The following is an 18659-nucleotide window of genomic DNA, read 5'->3' as shown; positions in this document are numbered from 1 at the left end:
GGCATTGTCGACAAGGAAGTCTCAGAGAAGCCTCCCACCTTGAGCCAAAGTCACGCACAGCCGCGCCGAAAGAGTGTGATATCACCGCCTCCACTGAAGCGTCAACGTACAACATCCGGCAAGCCCAACTCAACGATTCGAAAGGCAGGTCTTTCGACTGACCCTAGCGCAGTCACGCACAGGTATGGAGGATGTTGAGGAATACTTAACCATACTGACGAGTACTATAGCTTTAGTGAACACGTTGTAGCCACCTCGACTGCGCAAAGCAACCGGAACGCGGGCATAATACCGGTCTCCAAATCGTTCCCAGGACCAACTGTTCCTCAACCACATGTAAACCGGAACGCCCGCGATATCTCAGGAAGACGCCATGTATCTCAATCAAGAAAGCCCTTGAAGTCCGGTTCATTTCCTAAAGCTACCTGTCTCATCTGTGATAAATCCAGTGCCACGAGCTATAACCCGATAGTCGCATGCTCGGGATGCTCTAGATCATACCATGATAGCTGTCGAAAGCCTCCGCTCGCCCCGGGTGCTGATGCGTAAGGTGCTCACACCTTCGTGATAAATAAAGGCTAAAGAAGACAGGCTACAATGGCGATGCTCAGCATGCTTGAGTGATATCGGAACACGTAAACCTTCTAGCGTGTCCCTAGCACCGGCCCCCGCTAGTCACTCTGTCGTGAGAGAATTGTTGAAACCGAGATTCGCCCACCGAGCTCCAAATGCCGCGCCCGATCGTGTCCCAGGGGTCATTCCTGAAAAGCGTGTGGAGCCTGAGATCGCCCTAACCACTCCGAGTGCTGCCATGTCTGTCAACCTGAATAAACCCAAGGATCTTGTGGGCACATCTCAGCCACTTGAACTAAAGCTGCTCGAGCGTACAGAGATTCCGAACACACCATCACAACGGTCGAGCCAGTTTGACAGTTCTATACCCGAGCATTCATTAGAAAAACTCCCTAACGCCCGTGTGTCCCAACAGGACACTTCTACTCAAGATGATGAGTATGCATTGGCCCTCGATTATCTGAGCCACACCCAAAACCAGGTCCCCTTCACAGCTCTTTGCTCGGGCTGTCGAAAACAGACCGCATTAGTCAAGGCCGGAGAGAAAGATGCTCAGTGGTACGTGGGTACATGTTTTATTCCAGACAAGTCTGATCGATGTATAGTCCCGGTTGTCGCACAAAATTACGCATTGCAGAAACGGGCCGACAAGAGATACCTGAGACTCCGGATGTCGACACCGCTCGTCGTCATGCATCACTCAGACCAACGAGCTCGTCAAATTTGATCAGTCATCCATCAGCTGCAAGATTAGGTAATCATGAAGTGGAAATAGTTTCCTCAACACGTGTTCCGCCGATGTCAGAGGATAAGCCTAGTTCAATAACAGCCAAAACCAGCTCCATGCCCTGGTTCGACCCGGATCGGACAAACATCCTGCCGGATATAGGAAAGATTCGTGACGATGATCTGCCTGGCTTATCTTCCGCAGATACTCCAGCTCCAGATGTCTTGGTCGCGTCACAAAACACCTCACTTGAGCGGAGTGCGCCGATAGGAATTTGGTCGAATGCTGAAACTCTTGGCCAGAAGACGATTTCAAGACTCAATGAGATAAACCTGGAAAGTTCATCGTCCAACAGCGCATCAGTATCACGGGTCAATCAGCCGCGAGAGCGCTCTGTCCAACCCGCTGAGACGTCAGATCTCGACGACTTAGCAGGAATGTCCGGTCCGCATGTTTTTCGTTCCGGCTCAACACATAGTTCAGATCTGCTGGGAGAAAACCAATCTCGGAATCCGGCATCCACTGTTCCTGAACCTACCCAAGTGGGTACGCACATGTCGCCTAAGCACCCTTCTACCAATGGTTTGCCGGATCGAGCTGCCCCTGCAGCGGCCGAGGAACAAGAGTCAGCGGTTTCAAAGTCGAATGAGACGGTTGAAAGAGATTCCATTATCTCTGAAAGCCCAACCGAAGCACACTCAGGTCCGTCTATACCAACAAAGCGTCACACAAACCGCGATTTAGCTAGGATAGCCTTGGTGTGTGCACAAGGCACAGGTATGACCGCGTTGGAGATAATCGACTGGCTGGCTTTGAGATTCTCCTACTTGAACAAAGGCCAAGGCGCCTGGGAGAAGAGTCTTAAGTCAGTTCTCTCCCATCAACCTGAGTTCTACGGCGTGAAGCCTTCAGGACGGCCATATGAACGGGTTGTGTACAACTTCACCAGCACAGCCAATAGGGCGAAATACGAGGAAGAGTACCACGAGTATCTTCCTTTGGCTCCAGTACCGGGACCCCAGGACGGTCACGGGAAGGCTAGGAAGAGCACACTACAGCGTGCTGCATCGGACAATGTCGTGCAACACGAGGAAATCCAGGATGAACAACCAACTCAACCCAAGAGAAGAATTACCAGAGCTATCAAGAGTGCACCAAGCCGTCGGAATGCTATAACTCACGATTACCTACCGCCACCATTGATGAAGGAGGTTACTACAGATGCTGAACCAGGATTCAACCCGTTCGAGCGTGCTACTGTCTCACGTCCAACAAGGGCGCCTTCCGACGATCTGGAGGCCCAACGCGGAACGGACTTCCGTAGTGCATATTCGCACAACACAGTGCCCTCCATTGAGACCATGACTTCGGAAGAGAAGGCTGCAAAGATTGAAGAGATCAAGGCCAGGCCATCACGGAAGCAATTCTTTGGCGCGAACTGGCGTTTGGCACACGTGCGAAAATACGGGCGGGAGGATATTCATGATGAAAGCGAAGGTGCATGGAAGCCTCACCACACAACGGAGAGATCGACGGCGGATCGCAACTCTGCTCCGAACGATCGCGATGAGAACCAGTCTTTGTTACAGGTCTTCAATCTTCCGACCAATACTCGCCCTTTCAGTGACGGCAACGAGCTGGTTTTTCGGAATACCACGTTGGTAAGTCACCATACCCAGTCTTTCAGGGTAAGAGAGCAATGAACTGACAATCTTTATAGGTTAATGGTCGACTGCCCCGGTCGCGGCAGGCATATCGAGTGGGCAAAGTGTTTGGGGGAGAGCTCACCATCAACTGAACCATCGGTTCTCGGCGCACTGTATGATCTTTTACCGCATTATACCCTATCGTTCTTGGACTGCAATATGATTATCTTTCCTTACCATCGATTGGGCATGTGTGACCCATACATCCTCTGTGGTGACTAAACATCTTGTCTCCGGCCCTTTACACGACTCTAGAAGCCGATCATGGTTTGATCAAGGACGAGCATGTGGAGCGCACTTCGAACAAACTTCCGTTGCTGACAGACCCTCGCTTGGCGCCCTGTGTACCCGCCAGTCTCGCGCCTTCCATCTCCACTGCAAGCACCCCAAAACAACGACTCCCAGACTGTGGCGCCTCACATTGGACGGACGGGCTACCAACGATTGAAGGCCCGCTTATGTCTTGCCGCCCGCGGTGGTGCAGCCCATGGCGTGCGGATGTTTCTAGCTCTGAAACACGGCCCTTGCGGCTACGCGAGCGCGTTTCAAGGCGTCAACACCAATCATTACGCGACTGCCACACCTCGACCAAACCGCGCCTCATCGGCTGGACGCCAAAACCCCACGTTGACCCTGTACGATGCCTTGCAACAATTTCGCAGCCGAGTCTGCTCGCTGCGAAATGATTGACTGGGCCGCCCTCTCGCAGTGCCGTTCCCGCCGAGTCTAGCGGGGAGCGTTTCACATGGGCCGGTAGTACGGGCGCGACTACGGTCGCTGGAGTCGTTTGGGCCACTCGAAGGTGAGGCGACGAGCCTTTCCCAGCGCGACGGTCGATATTGGATTCTATTGTAAGGTTCGCGACTATGGGCAGGTCAGGCTAGCGGCGAATTATGTCCTGAGGCTCCCCTCCTCCTTCACGTGGAGTTCTTGCTTCTCCATTTTATCTTCAGTCTTCACGTCTCTATTGTTCGTTATTGTTACTATTGTTGAAGGCGTGCTGCCTTGACGGCGTGGGATACTCCCTTTTACCTTTATCTTCGTAAACTTAACTTTGTTCAATCTATACGCTCTCTCTCTCTTCTTTACCCCTACGCTCGACGCGACTGCTGGACAGACCAATTGTATCTCTCTACGAACTTGGACGATTCAGTATCCTACGACTCTCTCTTCACGAACGAAATGGCGCTTCTCTCAGCCGAACACCTGGCTGGTCCGGGCTACATTATCCTCAACGTCTTGCGCGGTCTGAACATTATTGCTCTCGCTTCCGTGGTCGCCAGCAGCGTGGTCATGCTGGTGAAGACCTTTATCATCTCCAAGGTACGTCTAGTAACCCACCCTCGAGACCCGCAAAAGCTTACAGCCAACAGTTCTTCTTCTTCGATGCCACGAGCCATGTGATCACCGCAATCGCCGGACTCTTCTTCATCGTCTCAGAATGCTCTCTCTTCCGCAACTTCTACGCCCGCAACTGGCCACTCCTGAGCCCCACGCATGGCTTCGTCACTCTAGGCTGCGCGATGATGATAGTCGGGCTCAACATGCTCGGCAACATGAACAAAGAAGCCACAAGCCAAGAGTCGCTCACCCTACCTTTCTGGCGCCTCCTCGTAGCCTCTGGCATCCTAGCCATCGTCATCGGCTTCTTCAACATCGTCGCGAGCTTCGTCTTCCGCGACAAGTCTCGGCGAATCACCGCCCGCATGGTCCGCTCACGAGGCGCCATGACCCTCCACGAGGACGCCGAGACGCAATCCCAATACGACCCCAAGCACAAAGCCTTCACCATAACCACGCACCACACAGGCAGCACCTCGTCGCGCAGCAACTTCAACAACAGCCCACCCCCCATGCGCACAGGCACCCCACCCGTCGACTGCGGCTCCCCTCAAGTCCCCTCTCCCACAAAGGAAGACCCAAACCGCCTCTCGCAATTCGACTTCAGCCCCCTCCGCGCCTTCCGCAACGCCCGCCAGTCATTCCTCCCTTCCTACCACAGCCAGTCACCAGCTAAACCCAGCTTCTTCTCGCACCACCGCCCCTCCAGCTCCATCTACTCACGCACCACGTCGGGCGAGCCCGCCAGGAAGAAGTTCTGGCAGCGCCAGCGCGAGGAGCAGGAGGAGGAGACTGCGCGCATGCCGGAGATTAGCTATCCGTTGAATGTGAATCCGCAGTTTGCTCATCTTGTTAAGCCGAATTTGGCGCATCATCCTAGTGTTAGGAGGCCTGAGGCGGATTACGAGAAGTTCTAGGTGGACTGGACTGGAGGGATGTGGGGTGGGGGAGGTTGTGAGGATGGAGTACGATTACTATGATACCACTTTCTTTTTTCTTCTTTTCTTTAAGTTGTTACATCAGCATACTGCTACACACAGCATTGGCGTTTGGCACCTTGAGACTACTATCGTTGACGCTCCAGAAGGACGCCTATCTGTCGAGCGAGCTGTCCTTCATTGGAAGCGGTATTTTCTTTTCTGGGGTTCTTACTAGCATGTACTCCTCTCTTAGCAATATTTAGTATTGCTATTTCATGACTAGATCCGTCATTGCATCTTAGTGATATGTGATGCGCATATATATTTACATATGGTACACAGCGTGAGAGTTCGCTGATCTTTCCTGACTTGGTGCTTTGCGAAAGTGCTTGCCGACAGCCGTAACGTTTCGAGCTGTCAGTCTTCGCATCCAGCACTTCCCAATAATCCACACACTCCGGACATCAGAGTTGCTCCTCTCCCCATGACAGCCACGATATGTTCTCCATCCACCTCTTCCTCTACTCCTCCACAGCAATCGCCTGAAACGGATCAATAGCATTCCCCTTCGGATCATAAAGCTCCAACCTCGTCCCATCCTCCAAGGTCAAACTATACTCCTTGGTATAATACAGCCCACCCCTGCCCCTCCTCCTGCACGTCAACCTGACCTCGCCCGCCCTCTTCGTCCCTTTAACCCAAAAGCTGATTTCAATGCGCCCATGCAGCTGGTTGATCTCGCCCTTGATCCACGGATATTTACTCGCAAAATAGATTTCGTCGCCGAGCTGCTCGCGCACAAGCGGGTTTGTGCGCAAAGCGTAGAGGGTTGCGGTTACGACGGAGGATTCTTGCTTTTGGTAGTTGAAGAAGGCGAAGAGGCAGGCGGTCATGGCGAGGATGAAGAGGGGCATTGTTTTGAGGATTTGCGGGGATATTAGGGGTGGGACTCTGGGAGGGGGGCTTGTTAGTGGGTTGTTGCGGAGACGGAGTGTAGATGGAGGGTCGATGGGCTGAGGATGGGTGTTGTGCAAAGGTGGACATACGGTGGTAATGCGCGGTTTGGCCGGCGCTCAAGCAGTATCTCGCCATCTTTGGGTGGGGGTATGAGGTTCTCAGGTGACCAGACGCTGGTTGGTGTTTTCCAGGGTACGACGGGCTTTATGTCGCTTTGCGGTGGTGTGGTTGATGCGCGGCGGAAGGGTGCGATGCGGCGGAGACATTGGTAATTCGCTTGCGGTCGCGCGCGAAGTAGCGCTGGGGAAAGCCGTGGAGGAGGCATGGTGTTGTGGTGGAATCCCAATTCGGTGGATTTGGAGATGGATGGACGAGATCAGTGGATTCGGTGGTGATGATGTTTGCATGGTTTGCATCGTTGCGCTAGTGGGGCATGGCCTGGCTGGACTTGCTCCTCGACTTCATCATCATTTTCATCAACACTAAGATGTGTCATACACCCTACGCTGATCATATTCATGAAATCACATCTCTGACATGATACTACTTGAGAAGACCGCGAAATCACCTGAGCGCCAGCAATGGACCGTCCCTTGCCCAATTGGATTGGCTCCAGAGTCCACCGTACTACACAATACGCGTCTTTCCGGAATGGATCTAGTATATTTTGATATTACTTGGTACAATACACTGCCTGCGTCTTGCTTCATTGGCCGCCTCTCGTCACTCTACTCGAACATGGCCGTGAAGCACAGGCCCACCAAGTTGACACGGAGTAAAAGCTTCCTTGCCTTATCTTTTCCTTCTACAGTCGCAACATCAAAGCTCTCCTCGACTATTTCATATCCTATCTCATCAAGTCAGCATGTTACTCTATCTGTGGCGTTCCTATACAGATCCATCCTTGAGTTGTTCGCAATACGGTAAAGTCCGTACAGATATCTGCAGCTCCAAGGTATGCTCGCACTAGTGTCAAACATCGCGGATGCTTTCAGCGCACTTGATATGTAGTCGTAGATTTGGAAGAACAAGGTTCACCGAAGCACCTCATACATGAAAAAATTGAACAACTGCCTCCTAGAAGTCTACATTACCCCAGAGGATATGTAAATTTCAACTCTTATATCAACGTAGACGGCACAGTACCTGTTCAGCTTTTTCCTTGTATGAGGTGGAAGCTTCTACTCAACTGTGCTCAGCGGTGTGGGCGTCGTTGCCCTTTATTGTAGCCAGTCACATGAGAGCGTGTTGTTAGCGGCAACGCCAAGCGTTGCTCTTTCTATCTACCGCGTTTACACACGTTCCGATTTTCAAGCTGCGACTCTTTCAGATACAACCGTCGCATCAGCCAATCGCCCACGATGCCAGGACTCACTGCCCGCAAAGGACCGGCAGTATCACTGGTCCAAGATCAGGACATTGTGCTCACGACCGAAGCTGGCTTGGTAAGCGACCTTCACCTGTGCCCTGCAGTATACAATAGCCATGAACACGAAGCTCGCCGAGAGATCCAGGCAATGTAGACTTCTAGCTGACCTTTTGCGCAGTCTGACCTGTGCATTACCATCATCGGCTCTGTCGATGACGATGGCGTCAAACATGTCACAGACCTGCTCGTCAGTTTAGATATCTGCGCCAAGTCACCTTACCTGAAGGCTCTCCTCGAAGCTAGCAAGGATAAGACAGAGCTTACCTTCGGTGGTGACGCCACATCCGACTACGACGGTGAGAACAAGGAGGGTACTCTCATCTGGCTCGCCCATCTCCATGAGCTCCCCGAGCAGCGACTGGAAGAGTTGGGTCTCTTCAAGGGTAGAGTAGCCGCCACGAATAGCTCTCAAGATATCTTGCTGACTTATTACTAGTATGTAGCTCCCTTGCTATGCTTTGCCAACGCGGTTCTGAGACATCTTATTATTCGTGCTAACAGCTGGATAGGTCTCGCATGTGGGAGTCTGGCATGCGATATCGCTCTGGGACACCCGTCAAGAAGGCAACATCAAAGAGACTTTGGGGCCTTGGTTCAACAAGTGGTACGAGAAGAACATGGCCAAAGTCGACCTGACTGTTCCGACTGCTCGAGCCCTCGCATACCCTTGCTATATCTTCGACCATGCTGTTGGCTATGCACGGGTCACCAAGTACCTCGCCTATGAGCATGTTGGACACGTCAAGGAGCGTCCGCCGAAGGGTTTCAAGGGTCCCAAGCACCTTCACATCAACGAGCGCATGTTTGTCGGTAAGTCTCTTCTTCTCTTTTCTGCCCATCTACACGCATGTACCAAAAAGCTCCGAATGCCAACATTGATCAACAGGTCCTCTAAACCATGCCCGCGGAGGCCTCCGTAACTCTCTTCACAAGTCACTCTATTCGCGCGTCGGCAGAATCCTTCGTTCCGAGACTTCGCTGTGCTCCTGCTGGGATGCCACTATCGGTCGTTACCAGCTAGCCCTCACCAAGTGCGATGCTTGGCCAGTCGACGATGTCCTCAACTACTCCAGTATCGGCCAGGTCGTACGTCGCCTCAAGGCTTTCGATTACGCGTACACTGCGAAGTGCAATCGCTGCCGTAGCATCGACTGGGAGAGCACCGTCCTCAAGGCGATGTCCAACACGCTCGGATACTTCAATGGCATGTGCCTTGATTGTATGGACCGTAGCAAACCTCGCGGAGATAACTTGGACGACGAGTATGAGAAACACAACCGGTCCGTTGGAGGTCGCTGGGATACAAAGTGCCGCATCAAGCATGGTCAACCTACCTGGTACATATCCTGGCTCGGTCGACCGGACCTCCGTGAGAAGATTCTCCGAGGTCCTGACGGCTACCGTGCGCCGGAAGAGGATTGAAGGTCTCGGGATAGGCGGATTTACTTGCCAGAGTGCTCGTACATCACGCGTTCATGCAACATCTTGTAGATGCTGCATAAGCACGTCTAGTGGGGACATGCGAGTCGGTAGGAGTAGGTCCAAGCAGAGATGACGAGAAGAGCTGAGCTCATGGAGTAGTCACATATAGCTGTTGATCACGATCAAAATATACAGCATTCAACACAAGTTCAAAGTGATGAAGTTGGAACTGTATGAGATTCATTAAGTGCTAAACGCTCGAACATCGGGTATCTCCATGCCTATCGTACACTCATCGTCATGCTAACAATAAAGGAAATTATCTCGTAGCTTTCGTCAGAGAAGCTTAGTGGACACGGCGGGCGTTGCGACCGTCAGTACCGTGCATGCGGCGAGTGCCAGCAGCCTACATAACGTTAGTCAAGTACATTTTATCAAGAACACCGATTTCTTACCTTGAGACCTGGCCTGCGAGTCAAAGAACCCCTCAACTTCATCATCATTCCGCTGACCTTGTCACCCATGGTAGCATGGCGCTTGTGGTGGTGGACTGGGGCCGCAGTAGTAGCGTGACCGTGGCGACCGCCAGTTGTGCGAGTGGTCCTGGTAGTCGTGGTAGTGGTGACGGTAGTCGCGGGTGCGCGCTTGGTGGTGCGTGTCTTGCGTCCACCCAGCAGGCGGGTCTTCAGGGACGGGCGAGCACGTGTAGTGGTGCGAGGAGCGGCGCGGCGGGCGAGAGGCATGATTGCTGAAAGTTGCGTTGGTAGGTTTGGTTTGGATGAGGTAGAGATGTGGTTGTGTTGTAGAGTTGGAAGCTCTTAGGATGGATAGCTTATAATAGATAGAATGGTGTAGTGATGTGAACACACAAAGGCGAGCTATAACCCCCATCTTATACCACGTCCTCCCACCGTCCCCAAAACCCAGTCCACGCAATCTCATTCCCCTCCAAGTCCCTGAAATCAAGTTCTACCATGCCCAGCACCCTGCATCTGGCTGCGATCGTCTATCTCACGTCATGCAGGGACCCGGACAAGCTTGTGCCCTGGTTACATGAGTCGTGGCGCATGACGTGCCCTAACAGCTTTTTTTACCTTGTCACAACGGGCCTTGGTGTGGCTTGTTCCATGCAAAGAGCGAGTTACGATGGCCGTTGGTGCTAGGGGTCTTGGAATCGGGGTGGGAGGCCGAGGCTGGATAAGGTCATAGCGCGGCGCGGCTGGACCCTGATTTTAGGGCGCGAAGTACGTCATACCTCTGAATAGCTTCATCGGCGTCATCGCTGGGTTGTGAAGATTGCGAATACGGCGCCGAGGTGTTGGATGAGAATGTATTCGGTGTTAATACGGTACTGACTTTATTACGATAAGGTTGTGGGCATGATGAAGTCTGGAAAAGTGTTGTAGGTCTGATCGACTCGATGACGTCGCGACCGACGAGCTTGGTGGGGTTGCTTCAGAAGGTGCCCCGACTGCATTTCTCGTAAGTAATCCGAGCTGTTGTCTTCGTTTTGTTTCCATCTTGAGGTTCTTGTATTCTATATCTCCAAACAGTGCACACATCGATCATAAGGCCGTGCAAAAAAGCGCGTCAAAGCTACGGGTAAGGCTGAGGCGACGTTAGCCGTTCCCACCAGTTCGTGCCAGCGTTGACACATCGACCGATGGCATTCTATCGTCGATGGACATTTCAATAGTCCCATCTTTCGGTGATGTTCCGCCTAACTCTTACCAAACCAGGCTCCACTCTTGCACATGAGCGTGCCGTGACAGCCTTGTGATGTCACAAGAAATCATGAACGTCAATAAAAGTGCCACTTTGAACGGCGCTGGCTTCGACAATTACACCAACTTCACCCTGAATCAAACAACTGCACTCAGTTTCTCTTCTTTAGATTCTCTTTACTGATCCCGAGATACCCACAAACAACCACACAACATGTCGTCCAACAAGGGACAATTCGAGCAGGGTAAGCACGCCTGACAGCGTCCAAATACTTTCCTGTGCTTACCAGGTATCACAGGCTTCCAGCCCGATGTTCAGCACCAACAGGCCCCCGGCCTCGAGTCCAAGCTAGACCCCCTGCCCAAGGTCGACGAGCTCCCAACACCCGAGGGAGGAGCAGAGAAGTACAAGGCGGCCGGCAAGCTCAAGGGCAAGCGCGCCATTATCACCGGTGGAGACTCCGGCATTGGCCGCTCAATCGCCGTTCTCTTCGCCATGGAGGGAGCCGACAGCTTCATTGCCTACCTTCCCGAAGAAGAGAAGGACGCACAAGACACCAAGAAGATGGTAGAGGAGAAGGGACAGAAGTGCTACACTCTGGCCGTCAACCTGAAGGAGAGGGCGAACTGCCAGAAGGTTATCGACGAGGCTGTCAAGCAGATGGGTGGCATTGATATCCTTGTCAACAACCACGCCTACCAGATGATGATCAACGACATCCACGACCTTTCTGAGTACGTATCACTTCCTCTTCTTGCTGAGATCACATACTAACAGTGCACAGGGAACAATGGCTCCACACCTTCGACACAAACATCCACCCCTTCTTCTACCTCTCCAAGTACGCCCTCCCCCACATGAAGCGCGGCGCAACCATCATCAACAACGCCTCCATCAACGCCTACGTCGGCCGTCCCGACCTTCTCGACTACACCTCCACCAAGGGCGCCATCGTCGCTTTCACCCGCGGTCTCTCAAACCAGTACGTCGGACGGGGTATCCGCGTCAACGCCGTTGCACCAGGTCCCGTCTGGACTCCTCTCATCCCTGCTACTATGAACGACGAGGCTATCAAGCAGTTCACTGCGCCGATTGGCAGGCCATCACAGCCTAGCGAGATTGCTACTTGCTTTGTCTTCTTGGCTAGCAATGATAGCAGTTCGATTAGTGGGCAGACTATTCACGCTAACGGTGGTACTATCGTTAACGGTTAAGCAAATGGCGCTGTTGCAGTGGAGGTAACCTTGACGCGGATGATGCATCTTACGAGTTTACGAGCATGTAATATAGTCAAATAAATGAATCATAATGCAATTGACCCTATTTCGCACATTGTGATACATGATAACGCCGTCTGATGTCTTTCCATTCTGACTTCACGCATGCTACTTCGGAGGTTATTTATACCCATTGCTCATCTCACTTCCGTCCAAAGTAAAGTAGAGTCATTGCTATCATCGTATTGAAACATCCACTATGGTATCTGGCCCTGCACAAACTCATCGCATCGCATTACAATCCCATATCAAACCACATCCTCAAGGATGATTGGCAGCCCCATCCTGCCTCGGCGTAGGCCCCTCCTTCATCTTCTTCATAATATTACTCAACTTCCCACCTCCACCACTCCTCCCCTCAATCTGCGATCCAGACACCGGCGGCCCTTGATACGCCGTCTTGCCCGGTACCGCTGACTGGCCTACACCCGCCTGAGAAGGGGGCGGTGGTGCAGCTCCAATCGTAGGTCCTTGTGGCTGCGGGTGCGACACCGATGTATGATTCCCCATGTGTGGTTGTTGCTGCTGCTGCTGCTGCTGTTGTTGGGCAGCGTATTGGCGGGCGCGTGCGGCTTCGATTTCCGATCGGCCTTTGTCGATGACGGCTTGGTTTTTGGCGTGCGCGGCGGGGTTGCGGCGGTCGAATGTGTCGTTGAAGGTTCCGCGGAGGGTTTCTCCTGCGCCCTGTAGGGTGGTGTTAGTATGGTTTCGCATGAGAAGTGGGAGTATGTGTGGTGCTTACGTGAATACCTGCTGCTGCAGCTTTGAGGTTCGCCATCGTGCTCTGCTTGTTCAGATCGTGACCAGCGCGGTATGGAACCGGGCGGTCTGAATCGTTGACATGGTTGGTGTTGATGCCGGACTGTAGGCTAGGGGGTATGCTGGATGGCTGTTGGCTCGGCATGGGCGGCATGCCGGATTGCTGCTGCTGATATGCGGGCATCTGAGGAATGCTCGATCGTCGCGGTGGTTGCTGTTGTCCTGGAACTGGAGGTACAGGTGGGATACCCTCCTCGTGTTGTTGAGAGTCCATCCGCTGGTGGTCTGGATGGATACCATTCCCAGGCACCTGCCGTGGAACTCCTTGAGGTGGTGCTCTCGCAGGGTAGGAGAAGTTCGCACGGTTTGGGCTGCTGGGAGTGACTGGGCTGACAACTTCCTCCATCGGGTTCGGCCTCTGAACTCCAGGTGATACCGAGTCCAGCTCTACTCTATGCCGTATATTGTTCTTCGCTGGTATGGGTGGGGACGAAGGGCCGTCGGTGTTGGAGACTTGTGGAGATAGTCTGTTGCCTGGCTGGTTGTTGCTCATAGGCACGGGTGGAGTAATGTTATGAGGTATAGCGGACTGCGCTGATAGACCGGGGCCTTGATGATAGTGGTTGTCCGGCTGAGGAGGAGCCGGCTGTGGTGGGCTGGGACCAGAGGTGTGTACGCTTTGCTCAGACGGAGCAACGCTGTCGCCCCGGGGCTGCTCTACAGTAGTAGAGCCACCTGGGCCGGTTGTAGTGGTCGTCGTCGTTGTGGTGGTGGTTGTGACGGTGACGATGTTCCCCGAACCGGCATCGCGGTATGTCTCTCGGCCCACATCCTCATGGCTCGACCGGCTTTGAAGCGTTTGTTGCGTTTGCGTGGGAGGCGCAAGGGTATTCTGATGTTGCCCGTTCGGCGGTGTAGTGTGAGCGGGAGGTGCTTGGTTGTTCGTAGGCGGATGGTTGTACTGTTCACCGGAGATGGGACGAGCTTGGTTCTTGAAGCTTGGATCTGCGCTGCTGCGCTCGCTACTGTAATACGCCGAGTCGGCATCCCTGCGCGCCTTTTCCTTTTCTTCCTCTTTATGAGCAGGATTAAGACTATCTTTCGATGCCTTCTCTTTGGAAGAGAATGGATTGGACATGCGCCATTTCGACCGCTTTTCCTTCTCAGCCGACGTCATGTTGTCGGAGCCGGACATGGGTTGCGAAGAATTGGCTGCGGGTTGACCACTCAAGCCACCAGTCATCTGCTCAAGCTCCTGTCGTTCGCGACTCTTTCGCTTTTGAAGTTTGGCAGGCTGTCGGAAACCGTCATCCATTGCCAGCAGTACACCCAAATTCGGTTGACAGGTGGGACCCGATCACGACGAGCACGTGGAGAGCAGGTCTAGGGAACGGTGGTCGAAGCTCTTGACCCTGGAATAAGAAAATACTGTATGTATATCAAACAGTATGGGAGTATGTGCAAGGTGCGTCAATGTCAGTAGTGGGGAAGTCTTTGTATCGAGGACGAAACCCGAAGCAAGGCCTCTCTGCCCGCTGAAGACCCCATGATATCATACCGTGGTTCTGTGGCGCAGGAGAAGTGTGGCATCCAATTGGGGCAGCCAGCGCGTGGCGATCAGTGGAAAGACGGCTGACAGGCAGGGATCTTGACGCTCGATGATGCTTGAGGGAACCTTGCGAACGAACTATCCAAGTTTGCGGTCTAAACTATGCTTCGCGCGGTTAGCCCGTTCGGAGTCCTATTCGCGTTGTGGGATGTTCGCAGTGTTCTCGAGATGAAGCGCTTAATGATGACTGCTTGCGAAATGAGATGCAAGGCTGTTTCATCACGGGTCGTGTTCGTGCAGCGCAGACGGGGTGTGCTACCCCGCGCACTCAGCCGCAACTCAGCCCGCTTAGCTCGAGGCATCAACACATTGAAGACGCTACAATCGCATTGTCACCATGTTCTTCCCATTTCGCAACTTCTCTCCAAGCCATTGTTGTCTTTTTTCGTCATGTTTAAGAGCCACATCTTCCCGTAGCTGCATGTAATCTATCATGGCGGAAGTGGTAGGCCTGGTCGCCAGTGTCGTGCAGCTGGCTGGCGCTGGCTTGAAGCTGTCCCAGACGCTGTACCAGTATGCCGATGGTGTGGCTTCTGCCGATCGCAGAATCAAGGATATCGCGAACGAAGTTAAGCTCACAAGCTTCGTCATACAAGAGCTGGGGACCATCTTCGAGAGAGACGAGACTGCAAACCTGATTTCAGAAAATGCAGTCAGGACGGCGAACGAGACAATCAAGGAGTGTTTTGCGGTTTTCACGGAACTTGAGTTGAAAATCAACAAGGGCAAGCCAGGGAAGATGGGTCGGCTGATGTTGCCCTTCAAAGACAATAAGATCGAACTGCTCCGAAGCCAAATCGATAAGCTCAAGAGCACGCTGGAGCTGTTGATGCAGGTACTCATACACGCCCATCAAGTTTCATCGGAGAAGTACAATCGCGAGGCTGAAGCGAAGCACCGGGAAGAGATCAAGCAGTTACTCGAGAACAAGAAGCAGGCCACAAAGAAATACGAGGAGTCGCTGAGAAATTTCAGTATAAGCGATGGCAGCACTATCGTTGATGATGGTGATCGATCGCTACAGGATAAAGACGACATTGATCCGTCGTCTGACCTCTTCAACACTGCTGGAGCTATCGGCTCAACAATCAACCCCGATACGCTTGCCACATGCGTGGACCATGTACGAAGCTTGCTTGCAGACATTGAGACACTGCAGCTTGCTTTGGCCGAACAAGTAAATGGCGATGACCACTCAGATCACCATCAGAAGGCTATCGGATCTTACTTCCTCGCTCGCTCTCATCTCGACAGTGTCCTGCTTGGCAAGTCTCAAGCCAATGCCACTGATGCGAGATTTCGGCAATCAATCAGCAAGAAGCGCACCAACACTTCCTCCGTGGTATCCGATGTGGCGGCACATGTAGAGCCTCCCAGGACATCTCGCCCCGCTGATTTGAGACCCGAAAGGTCAAGAGATGAGATGGTGCAGAGCTCCGAGCTGGAGCGAAAGCGAGAACGACATAGTGCTATTTACTACCAACCTCCTGAGAGCTTGCTCGATGATGAGAGTGAACTAGCTTTGCTGGAAGAACGGGAAGTACGTCTCGAGCGCGAAAGACGAGATGAAATGATGGCCACAACAGGCTACCGTACTGCAATGAACACAAAAAGCGATGACATATTTGTCGGCTTGTCTTCTAAGGCAGAGTATAGGTCAAGTAGTTACCGCGCGGCTTCCTCACCTAAACTCCAAAAGACTAGCACTGGGACCGACACAGAGACGGATGAAGCTTCAGACGGTGGACTTGTAACCGAGGTACCTGATCGAATCGATCTTATGCATAGAGCAGCTAGAAGGCGCTATGACCGCCTACCTGTACAGCCATCGCAGTCAGCCCGAGATGAATCCCCTTTATCTTCACACGGATATACATCTGAAGAGATAGAAAGCAGCCATTATGCATCTAGTGAATCCAATCAAGAGGCCGAACGACGTTCCAAGAAGGACAAGAACAAGAACGAACAGATAGAAACAGGAGAACGGAGGAGGCGCCCGCGTCACTTCCGAACAACAGCAGAATTCCTAACCGTTGGACGTTCACCCGTTAGTCAGGTCGCCCCGTTCGCAGGCTTACAAGACCCATGGGATTTGCGCAACGACGGAATTGCACCTCCTATCGACCAAGCTGAAACGAAAGCTAAGGAAGAAGAGAGGGCGGAAAGAAGAGAGAGAAGGCTAGAAGAAGCGAGAAAGAGGATCAAAGAAGTGAAAAGGAGGATGAGAGAAGAAGGGAAAGAGGATATGAGAGAGGAAAAGAGAGAGGAAGAACAAAAACGACAAGAGCAAGAGGAGCGGAAAGGGTCGAACACGGATTCATCTTCGACTCGTAGTAGTGGTAAAGTACCCCACTGGCAACGCGCGTCGTCAGGGGCGTCGAGGACACGCAAGCCTATTGATCGCAACGAAGACATCCCAGAGTCAGCAGGCCTAAGAGGTCGCATCGGCGCAGCTACCAGACACCATGAACGGTCACGCTCCCGCTCTCGTGTTCTGGTCGGCGTTAGTTCTGGAGTTTGGCAGTTCCAGTACAAGCCAGCAGAAGACGATAGCGACAAGCAAGCAGAAGACGATAGCGACAAGCAAGCAGAAGACGGTAGCGACAAGCAAGAAGAGGGTACGGATCGCGAGTCGGAGTCGAACCGAGATGAGGAGAGGGCAGAAGAGGAGCGAATGGTGACAATGGCCTTAGAAAGTGTAGGGGCCCTACGATACCGCCACCGCAAGCCATCGCCTGCCCGCCCCCGTCGTCGCCGTCACTCTCATCCCTCTCATCCCTGCTTTCCTCAAAACTACCAACGCTACCACAGGGTCTCGAGCCTCTATTTTAATCCCGGCGAATATATTGAGCGTGAGCAAGAAGGAGATGGAATCAATAAGCTGCAAGAGGAAACGCGGCGTGACCGGGTGTTGGAGGGAGAGAACACGGGGGCGGAAAGGGAACGACGAAGAGGACCATTCTGTCTTCCACAGGTCATCCCTTGTGCAATTGACACAGAGACGGAAGACGAGCAACGTAAGTGCCTTTCGAAACTTGCAGAAACATTCATTACTCTCCTCAAGAGACTAATTGCAGTATCGCTAATGCGCATACCCCTAGTTGAAAAACTACCTCACGCTCGAGAACAGCAATTTGTACGGCAGAGACAAGAGAGCTCGGAAGAGTACTCTTCCCCAAGTAGTCAAGAAGACACTTCAGAAAATGAAGAGGCTGAGGATTCATGGAATTACATTGATGAGACGGAAAAGGTAAGTCAGGTGGACGAGGTGGATGATTTACTAAGGGAATGGACTACTCTGCTTGGATGATGTACGATTTCTGGTGTAGCAATATACAAACGTTAAATACATGATCTATGTGCATCAGATGCAAAGGCTCATGCAAACCTCTTACATCTACAGTGAGAATTGATGCTGATCCGCGATGATAAAGGCCACCGCACAGTATAACACGTCGCGCACTACAACGGCTATCTCCCACCACCCACCGACATCATAACCATCACTCACAATCACAATCCATCAAATTCAAGCCATCCATACTATCTACACCCATCCCTACCCCCTCCGGCCCTCGCAACCCCAACCCAACACCCCCCGACATCGCCCTCCGATATCGAACCACACCAAACAAGGTAACCCATCCCTCCCGAGCGTCGCCACACTTTTCCGTCTCCGATTCTCTTTTCCGCGCACCGCGCATCGGCGCCCACGGTGCGACGCGACACTCACGCGCCGGCACATCATCACGGTTCCAGTCCAGGCATGACAATTTTTCAAGACATACCCATACCACCCACCCCCATCCCGGCGCAACTCTGACAAAACGCATAACATAACCCCAACTCACTCCCTCGCCGCGGGCGTGCCGCTAATCAAAAGCGGTAATAAGCTATGCGCGCCCAACTCGCATTTGGCGCGTGGGCTTTTTGCTTCTTCGACGTGGACGAGAGCAGTGGGGTCGGGATCTTGCTTTGCTTTTTTGGCGGGGCAGGGGCGCGTGGAGGGGCGCCACGCGACTGCCACCTGCTTGAGCCCTGACTAGGAAAGTTTGGGCATTGCTTTTGTGGTGAGTAATTTCTTGGTGGCTTGGTGACGTGATGGCGTGATGAATATTGTGAGTCGTGAATGCTGAAGATTGGGTTAGGATCGTGTCTATTTTGGATAGCTGTGTCTTATTGGGAGTTTCTGCGTGCGGGTTTCTCCAGTGTTC

At 52.8% G+C, this 18659-nt stretch overlaps 8 protein-coding genes across 8 annotated transcripts; 5 read left to right on the top strand and 3 right to left on the bottom strand.

Moving 5' to 3' along the window:
• Positions 1 to 811: 811 nt before the first annotated feature.
• J4E83_006383 (uncharacterized protein) lies at positions 812 to 3003 on the top strand (the record flags this gene model as incomplete). The annotated part of the gene is made up of 2 exons (XM_049333296.1): positions 812 to 1139; positions 1403 to 3003. The coding sequence occupies 2 exons, from the start codon at positions 812 to 814 to the stop codon at positions 3001 to 3003; spliced, it is 1929 nt and encodes a 642-aa protein (XP_049187472.1).
• A 1185-nt stretch (positions 3004 to 4188) lies between these two features.
• Positions 4189 to 5264, top strand: J4E83_006382 (uncharacterized protein; the record flags this gene model as incomplete). Its single annotated transcript, XM_049333295.1, has 2 exons — positions 4189 to 4329; positions 4380 to 5264. The coding sequence occupies 2 exons, from the start codon at positions 4189 to 4191 to the stop codon at positions 5262 to 5264; spliced, it is 1026 nt and encodes a 341-aa protein (XP_049187471.1).
• Positions 5265 to 5788: 524 nt separating this feature from the next.
• On the bottom strand, positions 5789 to 6549 carry J4E83_006381 (uncharacterized protein; the record flags this gene model as incomplete). Its single annotated transcript, XM_049333294.1, has 2 exons — positions 5789 to 6218; positions 6314 to 6549. The coding sequence occupies 2 exons, from the start codon at positions 6547 to 6549 to the stop codon at positions 5789 to 5791; spliced, it is 666 nt and encodes a 221-aa protein (XP_049187470.1).
• A 1036-nt stretch (positions 6550 to 7585) lies between these two features.
• Positions 7586 to 9075, top strand: J4E83_006380 (uncharacterized protein; the record flags this gene model as incomplete). The annotated part of the gene is made up of 4 exons (XM_049333293.1): positions 7586 to 7669; positions 7772 to 8041; positions 8163 to 8463; positions 8540 to 9075. 4 exons carry the CDS (start codon positions 7586 to 7588, stop codon positions 9073 to 9075), a joined length of 1191 nt encoding a protein of 396 aa, XP_049187469.1.
• Positions 9076 to 9421: 346 nt separating this feature from the next.
• Positions 9422 to 9818, bottom strand: J4E83_006379 (uncharacterized protein; the record flags this gene model as incomplete). Its single annotated transcript, XM_049333292.1, has 2 exons — positions 9422 to 9481; positions 9531 to 9818. 2 exons carry the CDS (start codon positions 9816 to 9818, stop codon positions 9422 to 9424), a joined length of 348 nt encoding a protein of 115 aa, XP_049187468.1.
• Positions 9819 to 11013: 1195 nt separating this feature from the next.
• Positions 11014 to 12014, top strand: J4E83_006378 (uncharacterized protein; the record flags this gene model as incomplete). Its single annotated transcript, XM_049333291.1, has 3 exons — positions 11014 to 11044; positions 11099 to 11534; positions 11585 to 12014. 3 exons carry the CDS (start codon positions 11014 to 11016, stop codon positions 12012 to 12014), a joined length of 897 nt encoding a protein of 298 aa, XP_049187467.1.
• Positions 12015 to 12338: 324 nt separating this feature from the next.
• J4E83_006377 (uncharacterized protein) lies at positions 12339 to 14151 on the bottom strand (the record flags this gene model as incomplete). Its single annotated transcript, XM_049333290.1, has 2 exons — positions 12339 to 12761; positions 12820 to 14151. The coding sequence occupies 2 exons, from the start codon at positions 14149 to 14151 to the stop codon at positions 12339 to 12341; spliced, it is 1755 nt and encodes a 584-aa protein (XP_049187466.1).
• A 727-nt stretch (positions 14152 to 14878) lies between these two features.
• On the top strand, positions 14879 to 17755 carry J4E83_006376 (uncharacterized protein; the record flags this gene model as incomplete). Its single annotated transcript, XM_049333289.1, has 2 exons — positions 14879 to 17122; positions 17576 to 17755. The coding sequence occupies 2 exons, from the start codon at positions 14879 to 14881 to the stop codon at positions 17753 to 17755; spliced, it is 2424 nt and encodes an 807-aa protein (XP_049187465.1).
• Positions 17756 to 18659: the final 904 nt, after the last annotated feature.

Source organism: Alternaria metachromatica, assembly GCF_023757995.1.
Source record: "Alternaria metachromatica strain BMP 0045 chromosome Unknown scaffold_14, whole genome shotgun sequence".
NCBI classification, from domain to species: Eukaryota; Fungi; Ascomycota; class Dothideomycetes; order Pleosporales; family Pleosporaceae; genus Alternaria; species Alternaria metachromatica.
Note: the sequence above shows the minus strand (reverse complement) of the source record. Positions and strands in the feature narration are given on the sequence as shown.